The sequence below is a fragment of the Delphinus delphis genome, chromosome 9, assembly GCF_949987515.2.
Source record: "Delphinus delphis chromosome 9, mDelDel1.2, whole genome shotgun sequence".
NCBI lineage: Eukaryota > Metazoa > Chordata > Mammalia > Artiodactyla > Delphinidae > Delphinus > Delphinus delphis.
In genome coordinates, this window is record NC_082691.1 from 72,036,792 (window position 1) to 72,061,568 (window position 24,777).

General features: G+C 34.8%; 1 protein-coding gene across 1 annotated transcript in view; it reads right to left on the reverse strand.

Annotated features, from left to right (window-relative positions):
* Positions 1-3,008, reverse strand: part of PPP1R3A (protein phosphatase 1 regulatory subunit 3A) — a 37,174-nt gene extending 34,166 nt beyond the window's left edge. Inside the window, exon 1 of the mRNA XM_060019952.1 lies at positions 2,221-3,008. Coding sequence (XP_059875935.1) covers positions 2,221-3,008 — 788 coding nt within the window. The remainder of the gene's footprint in view (positions 1-2,220) is intronic.
* Positions 3,009-24,777: the final 21,769 nt, after the last annotated feature.

Consider the following 24,777-nt stretch of genomic DNA (forward strand, 5'->3'; position numbering starts at 1 on the left):
AAAGCTGTATAAATATTCTATTAAGGCACATGCTGTTCTAAGGATCTGTCAGGATTTCCTTTATACACTCCATTTTGAGTGGTATATAAATCAGATGTAAAAATTCACGTTGGACTGAAATTCAGCACAAAAGGCCTCCTCCAGAGGCAAATGCTTGTTTTCAAAATGTGGTTTGAATTATGTTGGTCATTTTTAAGTTATAGAAGTGCAGAAAATGTATTTGTGGTTTTGAAGGAGAGAGATTTTTTCCATTTTTATAACTCATTAGGAAACTTTACAGGCCTTTAGACCATTTTGTGGTTTAGATCTTCTCAAGTTTTTCCCCAAAGCAATATTAAAACTTGAATGGTGTCCGCCATGAATCCAATGGTTACTGTTCTGAATACAAATGTGGGTATTGATATATATCCAGTTATACATATCTTAGACTAGGAGAAGTTTCAATAATATCATGACTGGGATAGATTAGGCCTAGCAGTTATCCTTTTTTGTTCTTGCTATCAAGTCAAGTTTGCTCTATCAAAGGAATCCTCTATCTTTACCATAGTTCAGCATGTAATGCTTGTAATTTTAAAGCTGCATTTCTTAACTTGCAGAAAAATCCAGAGTTAAACGCTGCTTCTTTTATGAGGTCTTTGACAATAAGGCTATGCCTTTTTTAAGTTTCACTTTTCTCTAATATAAGGGCAACTTGCAGCATGTATATTAGATATTCACAGATGATGATCTTATTTGTAAAGTATTTAATATGTGTATGTTTATGTATATAAATAGTTTATTAAATAGTGTTGAACTTATTTTATCTATATAGCTAACATGTTGCTGAATAATTTCATAAATTAATAAACTATTACTTTAGCACATAGAGATTATGATTATATTATCTCTCAATAGCATCAGTTAAAACCTGAGAAACTTTTGTTTGGACTAAGAAATGTAGCATATCTCACAAAGTCAGATAAACCAATCTTTCAAATGACTTTAAAGGATAATGAAAACAGAAATATTTTATATGATTGAATTGCTTCACCTACATTATATTTAGTTCATTAATGCATTAGAATAACACATTTAGTAGTTATTATTTATTGCTGTATAAGAGATCAAGGCATTAAAGCATAAGAGGTTAGAACCTTCCCAATGTAATTCTTTATGTTTTTATTTAATTCCACTTAGAATCTGGGTGTCTTGATTCTTAATACAGTTCCCTTTTCATCATCTTACACGATTTCTGGTGCAGTTACTAGAATCCTTGGGTCCAGTGACAGTTATGGTGGACCATCCAGAGGATAATCAAACATTTGCCTGTGGCTGGTAGAGCATGTGGATTGGAGGAACAGGAGACATCCGTCTCCTCTTGGATATTTTATCTACTCGCCTACTGTCATGGAAATTAGCCAACTCTACAAGAGATAGAATTGAAGACTCAGTTTTCTTTATTTTTTACATTAACAAGAGAGCAAGGTTACTAATGAGGGGTCATATCCCAAATCTCTAATCTATAAAGCTAATATCCTTATTTCTATTTGGGTCATTTTTTTATTCTGCTCCATTTACTTTTACTAAATTATACTACTTTGTGTTCTATAATGTTACATTTGGTTATAATTATAAACTTTTATGTGTAATTCATCCATCACTCATATACTTCTGTCTTTCTCTTAGCTTATCATTAAAGTCATAGCTCTTCCAATTTAACTTAATATGTATCACTCCAAACATCCCTGTATGACTCAATCAGTCGTTAAAAAGTTCGTTACAGCTTTGGGGGGAAGTCTGTGAATTTCTGAGCACTAGATACATACTGAAATACAGTTTTATGTTAATCAGAAATGTTTTGAAGTACGGCAAAAGTATTTAAAAACCACTGAAAATAAATATACATTAAATGACAAAATAAATAGTTTTATATGTTAAGAATCTAGATTCTGTGGTTTGAATTTAAGCAATTTATAACTTGCTAGGTAGGCAACATACACATTGCAGTCCCCCTGCCATCTGTTACATTATACCCATATTTTCCTTACATTTGGAGGATAGATAACACAGTGCTTTTATTTGAATAGCACTGACCTTATTAAAGCCTAGCACCATTGTTTTATACATAACAAAAATATATTTTTAAACAGAATGGCTATTTCTTACAACCAGTGAAATAAAGAATGACCTTAAATAACCTTAAGATTATAAAAAAGTAAGGAATGTAAGATATATCCTCACCTTGATTTTACCTTTAAGCAGCCTTTTATTTGTCTGTTAGGAACTTCTTCCTGTAGTTTTCCAGGCTCCAGCTCTTGTTCTTTCTTTTGACAAACCAGTATATAATTTGTGCCATTATTATTTGACCAAAATGTACCAACAGAAGTTTCATAACGTATACAAAACTCAACTTTACTGCCATCTTTTTGATAAGGAGGAACCAATAAAATTTTAAAGGAGAATTGGTCAGTTTCACCATCACATGAATTTGGGACATATTCTGCTAATATGTCATAATATGTCTGCCAGTCATCTAAGGACATTCTCACATATACTAACTTCTCAAAAGAAATATTCAAAACTCGAATAATGCCCTTCATACTTGTAGATCCATGAAGATACTCAGTTGATTCCAGTATTGCTTTCTGTACTTGAAGTTGTTGCATAAGGTCTTCTTTTGAAGAAGGCAAGTCAAATAGTGGAGATAAAACATATTCTTCTGTGTGGAAAATGTCCTTCATTAAGTCAAAATCAGTTGAACCACTCGGAAATTCCCAGGAATCAAATTCTTTAACAGACACAAGATTGAACCCAAAGTTGTCAGCAAATGAAACTCTTCTTGCACCTGAAGGTGGATTGTCCAGGTAACTGTCTTCAGATGAATCAGAACCTCGTCTGCTAGGTTGAGGGGAGAAACCAGGTCTGAAGGTAGCTTTAACTTCTTCATCTTCAGAAAGAGAATCAGGTACATTAGGAACTTCTAAAAAGTTATCTTTGCTAATCTGACTAGGTTCTTCAGAAGGCTCCATTGGGCTCTCTGATATCAAATAAGGGAGAACTGTACGACTAGTAGAGGCTGATACTTGAGACACTGAGGCTTAAAATAAGTATAAGGTTACAGTTGACATTGCAGAAAGGAGTCAGCTCTATAAATAGGTCTGATGGCGTGTAAACTATGCTCGCTTGCCTCCAAAGGCCTTTAATATGATAGCATCCATGTTACTCTCACCAGCATGTTTCAGGTTTAACTCTCAGTTTTTAAAGTTGCATATGTTTATGAGTTCCAAAGAGACATCTTAAATCATTTTCTGCTGTGTTCAACAATCTGAAACTTTAAAATAAAAATATTATTTTAACCAGTTGATATTAAAAATGAAAACTTGAACCATTTATTTTAAAAGACAATAAAATTAATATCACAATACTAAATATGTAGTTTGAGCTAAATTCATCCATTGGAGCAGGCAAGGGAACACAGGAGAGAATGAGAACATTTATAGAACTGGAAAGATCCAGTGTCTAATAATAATGATAGCTACCATTTATCATGGACTTATATATAATGTGAACTCTAAAGGGTTAAATAGAGGTGCTGGGAGTTCTGAGGAAATAAACATGATTTAGGTGGAGAAGGTATCATTTGAAATAAACCGTGAAGGGTAGGTAGAATATATACATCCAGGGTTGGAATGAGGCGGATTTTCCAGGTGGAAGAAATAGCATAAGCCAAGGCCTAGAACAAATAATTAGTCAAATCTGTTATTTTAAACATTATTGTTTCTTTCAATTAAGCCATGGAAAAATACAAACAAGTAATGTTTAATTAACTTGAAAATATAAGTGGGCAATGGTAAACCCGGCCCAGGAGTAAAATATTTATGTAGAATAAAATGTTCTTCTTTGGCAAATTGCCATTTTATGCCCACAGAGCAGAAGTTAATACCATGACATGTTGGGGTTCTATGTGAGTTTTAAAGTGTGAGCAGCCTGTTTAGACTCTCATATTTTTTTGTATTAATGTAAAACCCACTTTGGAATTGGCAATTGGGAAAAACCTTAAAAGATTTAAACATACATATGCTTTGACCCAGAAATGCTATGAATTTGCCTTATCAGTAGGGATAAGTATGCAAAGATAAATGTAGATGTATGTTCATAATAGGATTGGATTATTTTTAAAATTCTAGAAACTATCTAAATTATCCATCAACAGGGAAATGAACAAATAATGTTACACCCATTCAGTAGAATGTTTTATAGTCATTACAAAGGATAAGGTACCACTTTATGTGTTGATATGGAAAGGCAACCAAAATAAATGGCTAAGTGAAGAAAGGAAAGTGTGAACAAATATGTGCATAGAAAATTTCTGGAAAGACACAAAAGAAACTATTAGCAGTGGTTATCTCTAACCACAGAGGGTGAAGCTTCTAAGGGAAAAGGACTCATTCATTTCAGTTTATGGTCTCTGTACTGTTTGAAATATTAGCCATGAGAAAGGTTTTCTTTCAATATATCTTCAACTCAAATTAATAAGTGTGAGGTGATCATTTTTTTTAAAAAAGAGACCTCAATAGCATAATTTCTTTAAAATTACTGCTTTATAAATACATTATAACTTACTGAATAGTTTGAATTGCATACAGTAGTGGATCAAGAAATTATTTTTGAAATTAAAAATAAATAGTGTCTAGGATAAGGGAATAAAATTATTTAGGCTTTACCACATAGCTAGAATGGGTGATGACCACATGGATTGTTCAAGAATGGAAAATGGCTGTGGAAATGACTGTCCCTTGCAAATGTAATGCCCATGAGCCATGAGTAGCCATATTCCAAGGTACCTAAAATATGTCATTAGCTAGTCAAGGAAATTCATAACAAAGTACTCCATAGAATTTGTAACTAATCCATACAGTCATATAAACAATAGAATAATGAAAATTTGCAGATAGAATAATGTACTAAAGTAGTACATCCAGGGATTATAAGCAGAGACATGGAGATAAAGACCCCTGGGTTTGTACACTGGCTGTGACACTTACTAGCTGGGTGACCTTCAAATGTTGCTCAAATTTTCTTACCCTAAGTTTCCCTGATTGCTAAAATGCAATGTTAACAATTAAATGAGATGCTTGCTAAAATGTTTAGCACAAAACTTATAGTAATAGAAGCAATCATTATTTTTATTTCTATGTACGTTTGTGAAAGGTTGATTTTAAGATACACCGGTAGATCAGATAGATAGATAGATAGACGGACAGACATAGAGAATCTACCTATACAATATTAAGTAATGGTTTATAATTTGCGTCATTTTTGTCTTTTTTTAAAGGCTATAGTATATAACATTTAGCTTTACAAGACATAAAATAGCTCTACATTAGAAAATGGTCCTGTATTTGAGCTTAACTTTCCTGTTCTTAATTTCTCTTCCCACAGAGCAATACTCCCTTGATTTGTAATAATCACTGCCTATCTTTTGGAGTGTATAACCTTTGCGTAATTGTAGACGGTTGACATGTTCCCCCTTAGTCACCACTTAGCTAAAGCAGAGTGATTTCATCTTTTCAGTCTCTTCTCACATGTCAGTCCTTTGGCACTTCTTATCGTTTTGTTACTCCTCTGTGAACTCCTTCCAGCTTGCCTATATTATTCTGTTAATGAGCTGCCCCCATATGAATGCAGTAGCATAGATCGAGTGTCTCTGGGGCATGTAAAGAAACTCTGCCAATTTCAGCCTTGTGACTTGGTGTTTGTATCAGTTAAAATTCACATCTCCTTGCTTTTTTTCCATATCATAGATCAAACCAACATCTCATTTTCTCATACTCACTACTACCTCAGTTTTAACGTGACTTTTACCACACTCTTCCTCAATACCTTAGGTACACCGGTTTTATCAGAGTTATGACTTTTTAAAAAAATTATTTATTTGTTCATTTACCAAACGGCAGCTCAAGTTTCCACACATTCCACTTCCTTTGTATTAATCAAACATTCTCAACGTTACCTTTAACATAAAAGGCTCTTTCAATAAGGATCCCTGTAAACAGGAAGTAGATGTCATGCTCAAAATAAGATAATTCCAGGAGGGCTTATTTACAAGGGTCTATTTATAACGTGTAAATGCAGAAAAGCCACAAGGGTTAGTGCAGTAAACTGGGGCCAATCGCATCAGAGCTGTTACATTCCTCAAGGGAAGAGGAAAGGGGACAATCATCAAAACTTGAAAGCACAGAGTGCCATAAACTATATACCAGCCTGAAGGGGATCAGTGATCTTTGGTCAAGGGACACAGCCAGCTGAAGATGACCTTGCCAGGAGTGATCCATGGACAAAAATACACTGAATTCACTCTTCTTTCCTACACTATCCTGCCTGGGCTACCCATTGGCCAGAGGCTATGGTTTCTATTACAGTTCATTCAGGTCAGTCTCCCAGAGCAGAGAGCAGGGTGGAAAAGGGTGAAAAAAGTGGTGAGTGGGTTTGGAAGAGCAAACAAAAGATATTGGAGATTAAGATCTTGTATTTACTTATCTTTATCTGCTTATGCGTTATATTTAAGCATATGTATGTGTTGCTCTTTCTTCATACATATTCCATCTCAATGCCAACTGAGTTTCTATTACCTGATCTTTTATTATCCTAGCAAAAAATGTTCAAATATCTAAGATCTTTAAGCTCTGATCCAGCCACATAAGAAATATTGAGCTTATCCATGGATGACTAAGAAAGAAATGATCTTTTTGAGATTAATTATAACGTTGCATTTGTTTCCCTTGTTAGCATGTCTTTGTCTGCAACCTAAACTCAAGAAAATTTTGTCAAAAGAGAACCTGGAACAGTGATTCTTAACAAGAGATACATAGTAAAAATCACTGAGTGAGATGTTCAGACTCCACAGGCTCAGGTGCACTATCAGGTCTACTGAATGTGAGCTTCCAGGTTGATGATGCCCCGCAAGTGATTCTGGTATACAGACTGGTTACAAGGCATGATCCCCATAGGGTCCAGGACTTAGGTTCTAGTTAGAAAGAGATGTAGCTATCATACCTCAAGTACCACATGCTTTTTTTTATACAGAGGCTATACAATACTTTTACCAAAAAAATGACATAAAAATTTAGTTGAGTTTCAGAGTATCAGAACTTTAAGGCATTTAGCAATCATCTAGTCTAGTCCCTTCATTTTCACATAAGGAAACTGAAATCCAGAGCAATGAAGGACCCCATCATTTGATAACAGAGCTGGGACTTGAACTCAGCTCTCTCTTGCTTTCAGTCCTGTATTCTCCACATTATACCATCCATACACCAATTCATAATTAACAAATTAATCATTCTTTGAAAAATAGTCATTAAAATTTGTTTTGTTCTAGATCTAGTTTATTTTTTTAATCAATTAACTTTTGTGAACTTTCTTTTTTCCATTTGTTGAAATATCTCCAGAGGTGTCCAGATAGTTTTTATTTGTGGCAGAGTCTCTCAACCTTTTTTAACCTATGCTCCTTTGGTAAATATAATATCTTACACTGTTTTCTCTTGCTCCCTCAGAGACTTTGCTATACTCCTATTTGGTAATTACTGGTCTCAGTTATAAAAATGAATTATATGATCTCTTTAGAACTAATATTGATATTTATTATTTTAAAGGACTGTTAAAGGGTCCTACTTCAAACATAGCTTGAGACGCAGATTTGTTCATCAGATCCCAGTCACTGGAAAAAAAAATCCTTTGAAAATGTACACATCTACCAATAAAGCATACCCAGATAAGTCAGCAGAAAATGAAAACTTTGCCATATGCAGGTAAATGTTTAAAGGGATGTGTCATTTATTCCGTGGAGAGGTGAATAATTCAGTATAGGTAATTGATCATGTTACAACAGAAGGCTTTGCCACCAAAGGCAGCATCTAGATTCTTTAGCTTAATTTATAAAAGAAAAACTAGTAACATACTCAAGCACCAAGTGCTTATTTTATATGTATTGTATAATATGCTTTAATCTCCTTTGATCAAAATAAAGGCATGTAAGCATAGAGTAGTTATAGAAATCTAGAGTTTTAAGGACAGTTAGCAAGCAAGCATCAGGGCTACCCCCTTCATTTTACATATAAGAAAATTGAAATCTAAGTGGTCAACTGGATCCTTACCTTGGGTTGTGGGTGATTTCAGCATTAACCTTAGAAGGAAATCATATTGTAAACTTCTGAAAGACAGATACCATCTGATAATATCTTAGTAAATTGCTGATTGACCCATAAAAAGCATGCTCATAGTGTATGTGTTTTGATATTAAAAAGTACAGCTAGGCACACTGCACTAGGAGTAAGTAGGCCTGAATTCTGGAGTCACGTTTATCACTAGGAAATTGTATAACATTGGAAATTATTTACCTGCTTTGTATAAATACCCAGATATTTATTTAAGATCTCCTTAAAACTTGGGAATCTGCAAACCCTTGAGCCTTTTATTTTGCAGGTTGCCATTTGTATGTGAAACAAACATACACTGACTTCCTTCTCTGTGCCACATACTGTGCTATAACCTAAGGCTACAAAGTTAAATATAAAATACGCAATCTTTTCTCAGTAGCCTAGCATCTGGTGGAGAGATAGGCAACAATAGGTCCCCTTCATCATAATATAGCTCACTTTCTTGCCCTAACATCCTTAGTCATTGATTGGAAAATTTGGGGAACTTGGCTTACAATATTCTTCTCTTTATTGTGTTAGAAGTATATTGGGTTAGAATTGGACTCTTGTCTCGTAGACAGGTTTTTAAATTCTTTCATCTGCAGCCAGGACTGATCTATCCCTTTTTTAAAAGAAGTTCAGACTCCACATCCTACAAAATACTGATTCTTGTGGCTGCTATTTACTTTGTTAATTTTATTGACTATTTTTTCAGAGACTCTAGTGTTAGAATGTTAACCAAACCTGCTCTGCTCAATTTTCGCCCCACATTTTTCCTGTAGGTGAGGGAACCAGCTAAGAAATACTTAGGAGTCCACCTGAGAGCGCAATATCCCTTGGTATGATATAGATAGCCCTAGCCTAGAATTGCTGCTTTACACAATTAAGAAAAGCAAATTCAAGGGTTTTTTCCCCCTAATTATATTAATATGAATTATCAAAAAATTATTTTAAAAATTAACCTAATACTTAAAGTTATAAATTCTAGTAGTTAAATTTTAGATAATGTTTATCTAGATTCACTCTGACACATTTGTCATATTTTTCAGACACAAATGTTTATTTCATTGAACATATTTAATGGTGGAAGTTTAATAAAGTGGTTAAGAGTAAGTTTTGGAGTCAAACAAACCTGGTTCAAATGCCTGCTGTTTTCCTTATAAGCTTTTTGCTTTGGGGCAGGATGTTCAACTACTCTGTGCCTCATTTTTCATTCTGTGAATGGAGCACAATAATGCTTAAGTCATTGGGTTGTTGTAAAGATTAAACTAGAACTTGTGTATAAGCAGTTGTCAACAGTGACAAGTCTATATAAACAATAAAAATTGTGTATATCATTATTGTTATTCTTGCTGATGCTAATATTGCAATATTGTTGATCACATTAACATACCTCCATTCTTGAGAGATAATACAACTGTGGGATTTGAGAACACAGTGTATGGAGATGCACTGCATATGTTCAAATCCTGCTTCTATATATTAGCTGAGTGACTTTAGGTAATTATTTACCTATCTGTGCTTTTATTTCTGCATCTGTGCAATAAGTAATACTAATAGTTCCTACCTCCAAGAGTTGTTACAAGGATCAAATAGTTAATGAATGGAAAGCTTATGAAGCAATAAAAAATATACAATTACGGTGGTTAAAATTTACAAGGAAAAAGATCACTTGAAATCTCATCATCTAAATTATGTGACATGATATAAGTGTTAGCTAACGCTATGGTGGTAATCATATTGCAAAATATAAATTTATCAAATCAACATGTACACCTTAAACTTGAACAATGTTATATGTCAATTATATCTCACTAAATTTTTAAAAATCCAATCATCTAGTATAGTCATTGTGTATTTTTCTTACATTTTTATTCATGACATTTTCATAAGAAAAATTATCCATTTTGTGTACCACTCTATTTCCTTATATCCCATATTATGTAAAATGGATGAGTGGGTGTATGCATGGATGGATAGAAAGACAGATGGATAGCTGGATGGATGGGTGGATGAGTGGTAGGCAGAATGAATGACTTCAACATAAGCCATCATCTTCCTGGAATTCAAGTATACCTTTTATTACTATTTCTGTACTTCTGCAATGTAGTAAAAATCAATGTTTATAATGTAAGGTCCTGAAGTAACTCCTAAATTATTAAAAATAATTATTCATATGTGGAATATGTGGCAGTTCTCCATCTGCCAAAATAATTTGTTAAGCAGAGTACTCTATTCTGTGTTCAGGCTGGATACTTCCCATAGTAAACAGAATGTAAATACCAATGCATGCGGTTGGTGACGTTTTATTATGTGCACATCCAGATAAAAGCAGAAGAAAGAATTGCATTAGTTGTTTCAGATTCATTTTCTGCTACATTATTTTAGAGGTATATATTTTCTGTCCACTGTGTCGCCATAGGTTCAAACCACTAGAAGACTTTTGCCTTCTTCTCCACTTCATACTAGTCCTTCCTTGTAGTCATTGAATTCAATAAATTGTTTAAGATAGAATGAAACAACATAGGGCATGGAAGGAAATTAAGAGTTTCTGGGATTTTACTATGGGAGCCTACAGAAGTAAGCATGTAGGTAACTACATTTATTTCCAATCTACTTACAAGGTAGTATTGTAATATATGTGACGTACATTTTTATGTCTTATGTCATTTGAGTTGGTTAATATAGGCAAAAATTCAGCATTAACTGTGGATTTCTCTCAAAATTTCAAAGACAGGTAAATGCTTTATTCAATGCTTGGCGCAATTTTGGGTGATGATAAATACTTAATGCTTCCACAACAACTTAAAGAATCTCAAACTGAATTTACCATGCAGGGTAGGATGCCTAATAGTGTTTAATATTATAACAAAGCCAGCAACATTGTCAGTGTTTGTGCCAACTATACATTATTTTAGTTAACCAGGCCAGGACCTGTGATATATGTGTACAGGACACTGCCAGATATGTGGGTAGAAAACAAAGGGTCTGAAAAGTCTCTAAAATTATATTTTAAATTTATTCATGTCTACATTTTACTGTGCTGACCATACACAATTTTTATTCCAGGTCCTGAGCCAAAAAATTTAAGAATTATTGATATCTGCAAATAATTGTTTGACAACCAGGAGGAGCTGGTCCTATGAATTAAAAATAGAATATGTGCCAGTCTCTGCCTTTCATGCACCTAAAGTTCAGCCCAAACTGAATCAGTATCCATTATAAATATCTCTTTGCTATGTAGTGTGAAAAATACACGATGGTGTTTATATCAACACATATACACATTATGCATATCTAATCTGACTATTTAGGTGAGCGATAAATAGAACTTGCTTAATTTTTCATAAGGCAGTCCTGGTACAGTGAATAGATATAGTTAGCAACATTCTAAATTTTCCCATGGCAAAACATCTTTGACCAATAGAGCAGTCAACTGTCACTAGATTATTTTAGGTTTTTGTTAAGAACATTAAAAAAATCTAGGCATAATTTAATGTATTGCTTAACTCAGTAGTTTAATATATATATTTTAAATTATGTAACTAAAAGTTGTCAAACATATAAGGAAGTGAGAAATATATTTTCTTTTAAGTGGAATCAGCTTGATAGTTTAAATGATCTGCTCACTGATGAACAGTGTTTGGCAAATTGTTTGGTATGACCCACTTGGGAGGTTGTGTTTGTTCATTGTAAGGTTGACATTATTTTGTCTTAGAGTTGAAAAGATCCTTGGAAATCATTTTATCCAAAGTCCACCCTTTAAAGACTCCCTTTTAAGATTATTTAATAGGAATGCTTCTATCTTTACCTTGTATAAATCCAGTGATAACAAACTCACTGCTTCATGAGGCATCACATTCTACTTTAAAAAATTAATAAAAGTTCTATTATTTTGTGCTACAGTTTAATTTATATTAGTTTTTGTGTTTTATTTTTATTTTTGTCTCAGAAGCAGGATTTGATATCTTCATAAGAACTTACTGCCTTAACCAAAGTCTTCATAAAAATTTGTGTCAACTGAAGCAAAACTTTTAAAAGTACTACATTTATTCTAAAACTTCACAAATCATTAGTGTGCAGCCCACTGAATTTTTTCCTAAAGTGATCTTAGCCATTTAACCAACTAGTTTGAAAAATAGATTACCAACTCCAGCAAGAAATCCATCTCATACTTACTCCCAATAGCTGCCTCTAAAGGTAACCACTATCTTGACTTCCAATCACCACTGATGAGTTTTTCTTGTTTTTAAGCTTAATTTTTCTGGAACCAAACTCTTTGGCCTACTGTCTTTTGCTTAATATTATATGTTTGAGATTCATCCATTCTCTCTGTTGTATACTCTTCTATTTTATGAATAGATCATAACTTATTATTCATTCTACCGTTGAAAGACATGGGTTTGTTAATAGATGAACCACTAAAGACAGTTAACCTGTAAACATTCTTGTATATGTCATTTGGTGCACAGGTGTATGCACCCCTGTTAGGTATATACCCAGGAGTGCATTTGCTGGATCTTAAGGTATGTGTACATTTACCTTTAATAGCTACTACCAAGCAGTTTATCAAAGCGGTGGGACAAATATACACTCCCAACAGCAATGTATGAGGGTTTGAGTTACTTGAAGTCCTTGCAAGCCCTTGGCATTGTCAACAGTTTTCTTTGTCACCCTGGTAGTTATAAAATGGTATCTTACTGTTGTTCCCTGATGTCTAATGAAGTAAAGCATCTTTTCATTTTTTGAACATTTGGATGTCTTCTTTTGTGAAGTGACTGTTCAAGTCAGATAAATAGATCGATCGATTGATAGATAGATATTGTTTTTTTGTCATAAATACATGTGTGCATGTCTATATGTGTATTATTTCTCCTGTTATGTGATCTATCTTTTCACTCTTAATGGTGTCTTTTTTTGTTGTTGTTGTTTTTTGTTTTTGTTTTTTTGCGGTATGTGGGCCTTTCACCGTTGTGGCCTCTCCCACTGCGGAGCACAGGCTCCGGATGCGCAGGCTCAGCGGCCATGGCTCACGGGCCCAGCCGCTCCGCGGCATGTGGGATCTTCGTGGACCGGGGCACGAACCCGTGTCCCCTGCATCGGCAGGCGGACTCTCAACCACTGCGCCACCAGGGAAGCCCTAGTGGTGTCTTTTGATACATGGAATTTATTTTAAGTAGAATTCATTTGCCAGTCCTTGAGGTGAATTCTTTATGATTTACCTTTCACATTTAAATCTACAGTCCATCTGGAATTGATTTATGGATACAATATGAGGTAGGAGAATCAAGATTTATTTTTGTTGCATAAAAATATCCAGTGTGTGCAGCATAACTTATTGAAAAGATTGTTCTTTCTCCCTACACCATGGTGTCACTTTTGTAATAAAATTAGTGACCATATGTGTGAGAGTCTGATTCTGTACTCTCTAATCTAGAAAATTGTTCTAGGGACTTCCCTGGTGGTCCAGTGGTAAGGAATCCACCTTCCAATGCAGGGGACGCGGGTTCCATCCCTGGTCAGAGAACTAAGATCCCATATGCCGTGGGGCAACTAAGCCCATGCACCACAACTACTGAGCTCGCGTGCCTCAACTAGAGCCCGTGTGTCACAAGCTACAGAGCTCACTGCCTCTGGACCCCGCATGCTACAGCTACAGAGCCCATGTGCCCTGGAGCCTGTGCACCACAACTAGAAAGAGAATACCCACACGCCACAACTAGAGAGAAGCCCGCACGCCACAGAGAAGAGCCTGTATACCTCAACGAAGATCCTGAGTGCCGCAGCTAAGACCTGATGCAGCCAAAAATAAATAAATAAATCTTTAAAAAAAAGAAAACTGTTCTATCTTACTATTTTTGTGCTGATATCACATTTTAATTATTGTAGCTTCATAATGTCTTCATATTCTCTAAAGTGAATCCAAACTTGTTCTTTTTCAAAATTTCCTTGACCCTTTGTAACTCCATTTAAACCTTAAAATCAGTTTGTTAATTTCTACAAAAAATTCTGTCTGCTAGGATTTTATTTGGAATGCATTGAGCCTATAGGTTACTTGAAGAGAATTTGAAGAGAAATGACACTTTTACAATACTGAGTTTTCCAAACTGTAAACATTGTGTGGCCTATGTTTTTAGCTCTTTTAAAATTTCTCTTAATAATACTTGATAGTTTTCAGTGAGGAGTCCTTTCACATATATCATTAGATTCATTTCTTGGTATTTAATTTGCTGTGCTAGTGTATATAATGTCATTCTAAGTATTTAATTTTCTATTTTTCCATTTCTATTTTCCCTTTTGTTGGTATATAGAAATGCAATTGACTTTGGTAAGCTGACCTTGTAGCTAGTGACCTCACTAAATTCATTTATTCATTGTAGTAGTTTATTTAGTTTATTTTGTGTTTTATGTGTACAATGTCACATCATCTGTGAATACTGGAAGTTTATTTCTTAGTTTCTTATATTTTTATCTGTTGCTTTACTTTCTTGATTTATTGCACTAGGAAAAAAGAAAAATCTAGTACAATGTTCAATAGTAGTGGCTGTAACTATCATCCTTGTGTAAGTCTCATCTATATGGTAAAGATTACAATATTTCACCATCAAGTATGAAATTTAACCTTGGTTAAAGTAGATATCCACATGCAGAAGAATTAAGTTGGACCCCACCTCCCAATAAACAAAAATTAATTCAAAAAGACCTTCATTTTAAGAGCTTAGACTAGAAAACTTTTACACAAAAGCATAGGCATAAATATTTATGAGCTTGGATTAGACAATAGTTTCTTAGACATGATACCAAAAGCACAAATGATAAAAGAAAAAAATAAACTGGACTTCATCAAAATTAAAGACTTTTGTGTCCAAAAGACACTATCAAGAAAATGCAAAGACTACCTACAGAATGAGAGAAAAATATTTGCAAATAATATATGATAAAGATCTCATATGTAAAATATATAAAGAGCCCTTAGAATTCAACAATAAAAAGACAAATAACCGCATTCAAAAATGGGCAAAGGATTTGAATAGGCATTTATCCAAAGAAGATTTATGAATGGTCAATAAGCACATGAAAATATGCTTAACCTCCTTAGTAATTAAGGAAATATGGATCAAAACCACGATGTGATTCCACTCCATACCCACAAGCATGGCTATAATCAGAAAGCAGACAATAAGAAGTGTTGTTGAGGATTTGGAGAAATACGAAGTCTCATGCATTTCTTGTGGGAATGTAAAATGCTATAGCCATTTTGGAAAACAGCTTGGCAGTTTCTCACATGGTTAAATATGAGTTGCCATATGAATCAGCAATTTCACTCCTAGGTATATGCCCAAGAGAAATGAAAACATCTATGTACACAAAAACTCATAAATGATAGCCCCAAAGTGAAAAAAAAACCCAAATATTCATCAGCAGATGAATGGATAAACAAACTGCAGTGTATCAATGAAATGTGGTATATACAATGAAACTGTGGTATATACAATGAAATGCCATTCGGCAATAGAAAATAATGAAGTTCATGTTACAACATGGATGAACCTTGAAAACATTATGCTAAGTTAAAGAAGGCAGACAGAAAAGGCCACATATTGTGTAATTCCATTTACACGAAATGTCCAGAATAGGCAAATCCGTTGAGAGAGAAAGTAGATTAGTGGTTGTCAGAGGCTGAGGGTAAGGGGAATGGGAAGTAACCGTTCATGGGCACTGGGTTTCTTTTTGCAGTGATGAAAATATTATATAATACTGATGTTGCACATATCTGTGAAAATACTAAAAGCTCGCTAACCTGTATACTTTAAAGAGTGAATTTAAAGATATGTGAATTATGTCTCAATTTTTAAAGATACAATTCTCTGGTGAAATTCTCCATCTTGCCCTATTTTCTCACATTATGTTCACAGCGATTTTAAAATCCATGTCTGATAACCATTTTTCTTTCTTTCTCATTGGTCTTGGCAGGATAATTAGTCTGCCACAAGATATATGGCATCGTAACAGAAAGGGAAATTAATTTTTCTGTCTTTTAAATATACCAATTCTCCCTCAATGTGTATTAGTGTAATTGATTTTATGAACCTAAATGTAAGATAATATTATTCTTGTCAGCTTCTTTCATCTGCTATAGCATCCAGCTTTCGTATTAGTTATAGCATTCAGCTTTGTTACAACAAGCATTCCTAGGTAGGATACAATTTTCTAACATCTATATTCTCTATAGATTTATAGGTGCAATATTTCCAAACTTCCTCACCCATACAAGTACAAACTTCCAGTAAACTAGTAATGATGATCTATGAGATTGTTCTGATAAAAAGAAAAAAACTTAAAAGCTATTTCCATGTTTTTTAGATGGTCTCCAGCAAGAAAGTCTTTGAAAAAAATTAAATAGAACATATTTCTAGAGCAATAAAGAACTTTAGCTAAAACCCTTCTTTTTTAGAGATGTAGATATTAAAGGGCAGGTACACGGCATATCTTGACCCCATCACAGCTAGTTAGTAAAAGGATGGCATTAGTCCCAGAGCTAGTACTTTTTATCTGCTCACCGCTTTACAATAAATTCAATTCAGCTGAAATCCACTGGGGAGAGAGCAGCATATTATGAAAAGAGCATTAGAGTCTGGAAAGTTCTGTTCAAACTATGGTTCATATATTACCAGTCATGTGAACTTGGGCAAGTATTTAACTTTTCTAAAGAGTCTCATTTTCTTTACATATGTAAAACAAAGATGATAACTATACTGTTATGAATGTTAAATGAGGTGTTTTTTTTAAAGGTCAAGCGCAGTGCCTAGCACATAGCCGGTGTTCAGTTAGCAATAATGTACAGGAAATTAAAAATAAGGTAATTTTGGGCTTCCCTGGTGGCGCAGTAGTTGAGAGTCCGCCTGCCGATGCAGGGGACGCGGGTTTGTGCCCCGGTCCGGGAAGATCCCACATGCCGCGGAGCGGCTGGGCCTGTGAGCCATGGCCGCTGAGCCTGCGCGTCCGGAGCCTGTGCTCCACAACGGGAGAGGCCACACAGTGAGAGGCCCGCGCAAAAAATAAATAAATAAAAATAAAAATAAGGTAGTCCATTGCCTTAAACTCGTGTAAAAATATTACATTTTTTAAAGCACAATATTCATTACATATTATCACTTTTATAACATTTTATTCTGTTTCTGTCTGTGTAGCTTTCGTTTAAAGACAGTAACTTGTAGTGCTTAATTTGTACTTGAACAACCATAGAAGAAGAGTCCTAATTATTGTATCTTGTTTCATTGAAGATGTTAAGTCCCAATCTTCCTATCTCCACTCCCAAATCCCATCAGCCCATCTGAAAAACACCCACCTATACTCTCAAACCACACCAAAATAGCCTAACAGAACACAAGAACTTCCTACAGGCCTAAAGTGTAAAGAGGTGGGGATAGGAAGGCTCTGATACTACCCTTTTTACGCTTCTGGAATTTAAACTTATTTCAATTTGATAATTCCCTCAGAAAGGATAAATATAAATTCTTTCTCATCCCCAGCTCCCACAGAAAGAGAATGTGATTCCTCATCATGTTCTCTCATTAAAACAAAATTTCACTATCATAAAACAATTAGTTGATCTCCAAGGTCCTTTTTAATTTTCTGATTCTGACTCTATGCCCCATGAAATTTATTGCAATGTGCTTAAACCTGTATATTGAATTTTGCCAATTTGTTGATTGTGTGTGTACATGTATGTGCTGGGACAGGCACTATTGATTGACCCCCAGGACTTCCATTTTATAAGATTCACTTCAGTAAATATTTATTGATACTCTAACCTCATGAAAGGGTGAATAAGAACATGCCCTTGCCTTCAAGGGCACCACAATTTATCACAGAAAATGTAACTTAAATAACTTCTCCATTGTGAATTAGGCAAATATTTTTGTATGCAATCATTAGAGTTCATGCTTTTACTTCCTTAAAAGTTTATCAGCCTGTGACTTTCTGTTAATTTTTAAAATGTTAGTGCATAGCTTTCCACACGTTATTTAGGTAAGTTGCCTACATCAAATATGCATCAGGTTGAAGTACACTGGATTGCTGTGGTGAATGGTGTTTTATTCTTATTAGGAGATCTGCATATCCAAGAAACAGACTATGAAGATAGTATCATAGTTGTCACTAGGTTCAGATCAGACAACATTATGAGCTCTTTTCCATTACTTGCATAGTATTATAGGATTGGCTCAAAATTTCAGTTCATCTCCATCATTTTCACATATGATGAAGTGAGAGCTAGCTATTGAAGGGCTGGAAAAGCATTCATATGATATCATGTCTCCCACAGCTCCAAGTACAGAGCCTTACTAGAAGATGTTTGTGTACTAGAGCATGTTTAAACTGGAAGGGATTCTAGAGAGCATTTTGATCCTCTGCTTCATTTTATTGTGGAAAGAAGCAGGTCTATAGGAGAGAAGGGAATTTCCCCCCTCCTTTTATGAGTGCACTAGCAGCATAGGCAAAGCCAGCGCTTCATCAGCTGGCTCACAATTCAATGGTCTTTCCCTCAAACTCATTAAGCAGATCTTGTTTAATAATTAAGAGGACTGCTTGAAATGTGTCCCTGTGCCTTTCCTGAAGGAGTCCTCCAGATCAGTAGCAGCTGAACCCTTCTTTTCTAGATATTTTTATTGTATCCATACTTGAGACAGGGATGGTCTATAAAATGGAACTCTGAGAATCAATCAAGTCCCCTTAATGGAAGTGGTATCTAGCCTCTTAATCGAAGTAAACCACACTGGGATAATTATCAAATTCCAGTGCAGTGAGAAAGTACAAAGATGATTCCTCAATTGATAAAGGATTCCTACAACACTGATATGTCATCATTTTTCTGCTTATCCTCACTTGGAGGCGATTTCTCCACTGCCTATCTGGAGTCTAAAGGAGAGTGCTTTTTATCTTTCTGAAGAAATCCTTTTAAAAGAACAATAAGCATGTGTTAATGTAATATGAAGCTATTTACCATACTCATTTATATAAGAAGCCCTATGGGATAAATTTGCATCATGTAGTATATAGACTTCGCAAAAGATAAAAGAAACTTTAAAGAATAGAGTAGAAAACAGAGTTATGAATACATGGACAAGCAGACTAACATTAGATCATTTTCAAGTGTAGTTTTAAATAAAATATAAAGATGTGAGGGAAATGATCCATTAAAAAGTGACATTAGGGAATTAGAATCGTTAGAGAAGATGTGATAAATACATACTGTCACTACTTCCACCTGATTGTAAAAGTTTTAAATTTAGGTCTGGCCATGTCCTTTCCCCAGGGGACTAATCAAAACTTAAATTGGAGGTGGGAAGGTTTACAAGGTTTCTGATCCAGAACTTTCCCAGACATGAGGGGTAAAAAAAAAAGTCCTAGCTTACTTGGAAGGCAATATTTTTTTCCATCCTTAAACACCAGAAATTATAATTACTGCAGCAAAGAATAAGGATTAACCATCTTATATAATTATAGGTTAAGTCTTCTGAGCATAGGTGAAGTGAAAATAGAATATGAATAAAGTTCATTTGCCCAGTCTAAAATTCAGAAGTGGCATAGCAATCTCGGTTTCCAGGATTCAAGTTACTACAATCAGCATACATGGTCTGTGGCCTAACACTGCAAATACCAAAAAGGAAATAAAGATCTAGAGTCATTTTAGTCTCCTCTATGTGTCCAGGTGTCACTCATTCACCCTCTACTGAAAGTTGAGGAGTTTGGAGGCCAGGCAGGTGAATTTACTTTCTACACCATCCCTATGAGCTTTTGTCTAAATTATCTAGCGACACAAAAGATCAGCTTGAAACCTATTGCTCACCTCTTATCTGTTCAATGGTTTGAGGGAACAGCAAGGAATATCGTTAAAGACAATGAGGCATCAACTCCTTTATTTAATTATTCTCTCTTAAGAATCTGCCATTTCAGACCATCTATTTCAGATTTGGAATCGTGACATTTAACCTCTTCTTGATTAAAGGTTTCTATCTCCATCTCAAAGAATGCTTACTTATATGTGGTTTCTCACAAATGGCTTAACCTTTCTGCATCTCAGTTTCATCCATTATAAAATAGAGATAATTACAGTGGGTTCTATTTGCCCAGCATGTGGCAGTCATGATCCATGCCTGGACTCCCTGTAAGGTCTTCATATGGAGTTCAAAATATGTCCTAAGAGCAAAGAAAGAACTGAAAACAGATTTGGGACTAAAAACAAGGCAGGGCTCAAGGCAGAGGAGAGTTGAATGTTGATGTTCTAGAGTCCTTTGGTATCTTTCTGTCTTTTATACACTTAATTCGTTTACCTAAAAAAAAATATAATAATATCATCCACAACTTTACAGCTGGTATAGATTAAAATTTTCATCAAGCTTCCAAGTAATATAGCACTTTTCCTTTTTAACAGTAATAAAAACACAAAGTTGAGAACGGATGTGATTTTAGTTTTCAAAGTTATTTTTCTAAAGGAGATAAAAGTTGTGGTATACTGATATTTTAATGAAGAAGTGAATTATTATCCCATGATTTCTCCATTAAGAATGAAAACAGCCTCCACATGCAGAAGGGTTTGTGTTACTTTGTCAGTAATTTTAAATTTGAATGGCATTTATACTTCCATTTATTAATTATAGACTTTTTGTATTGTCACTGAAAAGTGCTTTTAGGCAATCTGCTCCATCAGTCGTTAGTGATTAATGGTTTTAGTCTATATTGGTAAGTATTTGGGAAGTGTTTCTCACACGATATAGATAATACCTATCAATAAATTCCAATAACTATGAACATGTCTTTGAAGCAATTTGTTCTTTCCCTGTATTAGAAGAACTATGTACAGCTGTTACTAGTAACATACTATCAAAATGTGATCCATAATCAGATATTAATCCAATGCCATTGATAAACACTGAGAACTTCAGGAATTTTGACAACAGTATTCACTATTAGCAAAATGTTGGCATCATTAAAGTGTCCCTTTTATGACTTTCTTTAGTTGACTAGAAAGGCTTACCAATTAATTAAAAAATGCATGTACTTAAACCAAAATATTTTCACAAGGTAATATCTCCTTGCTTTAGGTAAAATAGCAAGTCCAAGGCAAACAGGAGACATTGATTCTATGTCAATAGATTATGATTTTATCCCTCTTTCAATAAGTGGTCAAATGGAATGTTCTTATTCATTTTATGTGAAGAATGTTGAAGTGGAAAGAAGTTGTTCACTAAATTATTATTGATTTACCTATTATTTTTAATAGCCTTAGAAAATCAGATCCTAATAGAATTTTGACAGGAAGAAACTATTTGCCATTAAATAAATCCTAGCATATGAGGTAAATTTATTCTTTAGTTTGATTGATGAGATAAAATTCTAATATCTTTAAATTTCCTTCTAAATATAGTAGTCCTTTGTGATATTAGACATGTAAAGTTTGTATGGTTATGTGTTTTGTAATATATTTTCTAAGAAAAATGGATAAAACTTTCTATATTAGTCTCAGCTCTTTGAAGAAATAGTACTATTTTCACATTGACAATCAGTCTTATATCATTCCCTGAACACTTGAAGAGCCTGCAGGTTTACAACGTTAATTCAAATTTTAAAATCAAAATTTGGCAAGTGAATATAGTTCAGTGTAATTGAAACTTGCCCAAATTTATATTTATTTGATAACAATTCTGTGACATTCTAGATTTGATTTTTTTTTTGTTTTTTATTCCTCAAACAGCCTATAGCATGTTTACTTCCTCCTCCAAAGTGTTAGATTTCCAGCAGACAACTAAGGGTTAAGTATTTAATTGATATTTTGAATTGGTCAAGGACCACACTCACTTGGACTCCCGAGCCTCTTGGTCCTATTTTGAGAGTGGCCTGCCCCATATAAGCCATAATACAGTTTGTAAATTGTCCAACTTAGCTGTTCAGCTGCCGTAGCCCAAAGTTTAAAAATATGTAAGTGGGTCAGTTCTAAAATTAATGCAGCCTAACTTTGCCTGAAAACACTAAGAATATTACCCATCACAAGAGCTGAAGTATCGCCCCCAAGCAGACAGAAACAATCCCTGGAGAATGACTGCCCAGGATGATGGCTCTGTGACATGCTCACTCTACTCTCCTGTCTGCAGCCCTTGATTACAACCTAGGGTGCTCTGATCCTGCTTTTCAGACAAGAACGATGTTGGTTTTAGCTGACATGCAAATGAAAATAGGCTGATCAAATGAAGCACAGTTAAATGATAACAATCACAACTAACATTTATTGAGCATTTGTAATTTACCAGACACACTCCTTTAATCTTCTAACAATTAAAAAAGAGAGGCATTATATATGCCTATTTTACAGATTTAAAAACTGGGTTTGTATAAGAGGTATAGCTGGAACTTGAAGAAAAGCCTCAAAAGTCTGTGTCCTTAATCACCACATTATACTGCATTTTGCATGTATTACTTTCCTTTGTGTCTATTCATTATTTATTAAGCACTTAAAATGTGTCAGCTAGGGATTAGGGATATAATGATAAGGTTCCTGTCTTCAGATAACTAATATAGTAATGGAGACTGCTATGGACTGAATGTGTTCCCCCCCACCCCCTGCCAAACTCCTATGCTGAAGCCCTATTCTTCAGTGTGATTGTATTGGAGATAGGGTCTTTAAGGAGGTAATTAAGGTTAAATGAGATCATAAGGGTGGGGCCCTCATCCAATACAACTGGTGTCCTTATTAGAAAAGGAAGAGACACCAGGAGGGTCCATGCATGGAGAAAAGGTCATCTGAGAATACAGTGAGAAGGAACCAAGGAGAGAGGTCTCACCAGAAACCAATTCTGCTAACACCTTGATTTTGGATTTCCAGGCTCCAGAACTGTGCAAAAGTAAATTTCTGTTGTTGAAGGCACCCAGTCTGTGGTATTCTTTAGGGCAGCTTTGAAGACTAGTGCAAAGACAGATACATGTATCATTTTCTATAAAAGAATATGAAAAGAATAGATGTATAAATCAAATATCTGGAAAGAATAAATTTAATTTTTTTTCTAATAAAAATATGAAGATGGGTTACAAAATTTAATCCCTAGAGAGCATGCAGTTTTTTACTTTTGTCTATAGCTGATATGGTCTTCTTCAAGAGGCCCCCCCCCCTGGTTTATTGAGAGAAGCGTTAACTAATTGTCTAATCCAGTCTAAAACTTAATCCAACAATTGAAGTAATACAGTGGGGTACTATTCAGGAACTCCAAGAAACTGTTATCAGTCTCTCAGACTTATTACTCTTTGTTCTGCCTCTCAGGTTCATCTCCAACAGGGCATCTGGGTGTGGCGTAAGGGTGGCAGGGGTGGGAAGTTCTCTTGGTGAAGTAGTGTGGCTCTTCCAGCCTCCTGGTGGTGTTCCTTGAGTGCCCAGTTTATGGATGCTCTATGGGCCTCCAGTGCTAAAATGTGAGCAAGAAAATTGTGAACCATTCTTTTGGCATCTACAATGTACAGATTGCTCCCTTAGTGGGTTCAGCCTCAGTTTTGCCCATATTGCTGATATAAACAGTAAGCTGAATGTCGCATTCAATACAAGCCTAGGTGGTCCACTCACAGAAGTACACTTCTCTTAGCCATCCAAGGGCCTGTGCTACACAGGAAAGAGTAAAAGTGAATTGGAAAAATAAAATATCAAGTTGTGCCTTTAAAATAATTCTCTTATGGCTGAGTCCCTGACAGGATGGTACAAAGGAAAGTATGAGGGGGCCCTCCACCCAAAGTCCCAAATGGGGATGGGGGCGAGGCCTCACTCTGCTCCCAGTGATATTCATTCATAGAAAGGATAGATCTGTTCATCATATTCTCCCACATCTCTCTTTTCTTGACACATTTCTCCAAGATTTGAAAGGGACAGGCTTCTTTTCCATCCTCTTCCTGTCTAGAATGCTTATGTAAATATCTATGGACTAAGTTCCTAAGTCTATGCTAATAATAAATAATGAAATTTGGACAGTCCAGTTCTCAATCACTGAGCTCCAGACTATGGCCTTGCTACAAATTCTATTCTTGAACCTTTATTACTACCTCAAACTGTATCTTTTCATTCCTTTTGGAAGAAACCTTAACCAAATCAAAGCAGAAGGATCTCTTTGGTGGAATATAGTTCAGAAAGGCAAAAGAGTAAGCCACGTAAATAATGTTCAACATATAGATCCTATTATACTCTTGCTGAGTAGCTAGAGGTGAATGATTGATTCTGACTTAAAAACGCTTCCCAGAAGAGATAACCTTTGTGCCGAATCTAGAAGGAAGAAAGGAATATTTGTTAAAATATTTTTAGGATCAGCTCAGTTTAAAAATGCACAACCATGGGTTTTGTCTAAACTGGGCACATTTTTATATCACCAGAAAATAGGCAGCAACAGCAACAAGAACACTTGACAATTACGGATCAAACTCAATAAATCTGAAAAAAAAAAAAAAAAAAACTCTTCCATTAGTTGACAGGCACTATAAGGCACCTATTACATCTATGAATTGTGCCAGGTGTTACCCAAAATGGAAAAGACACACTTCCTATTCTCAGGCAACATACAAGCATACT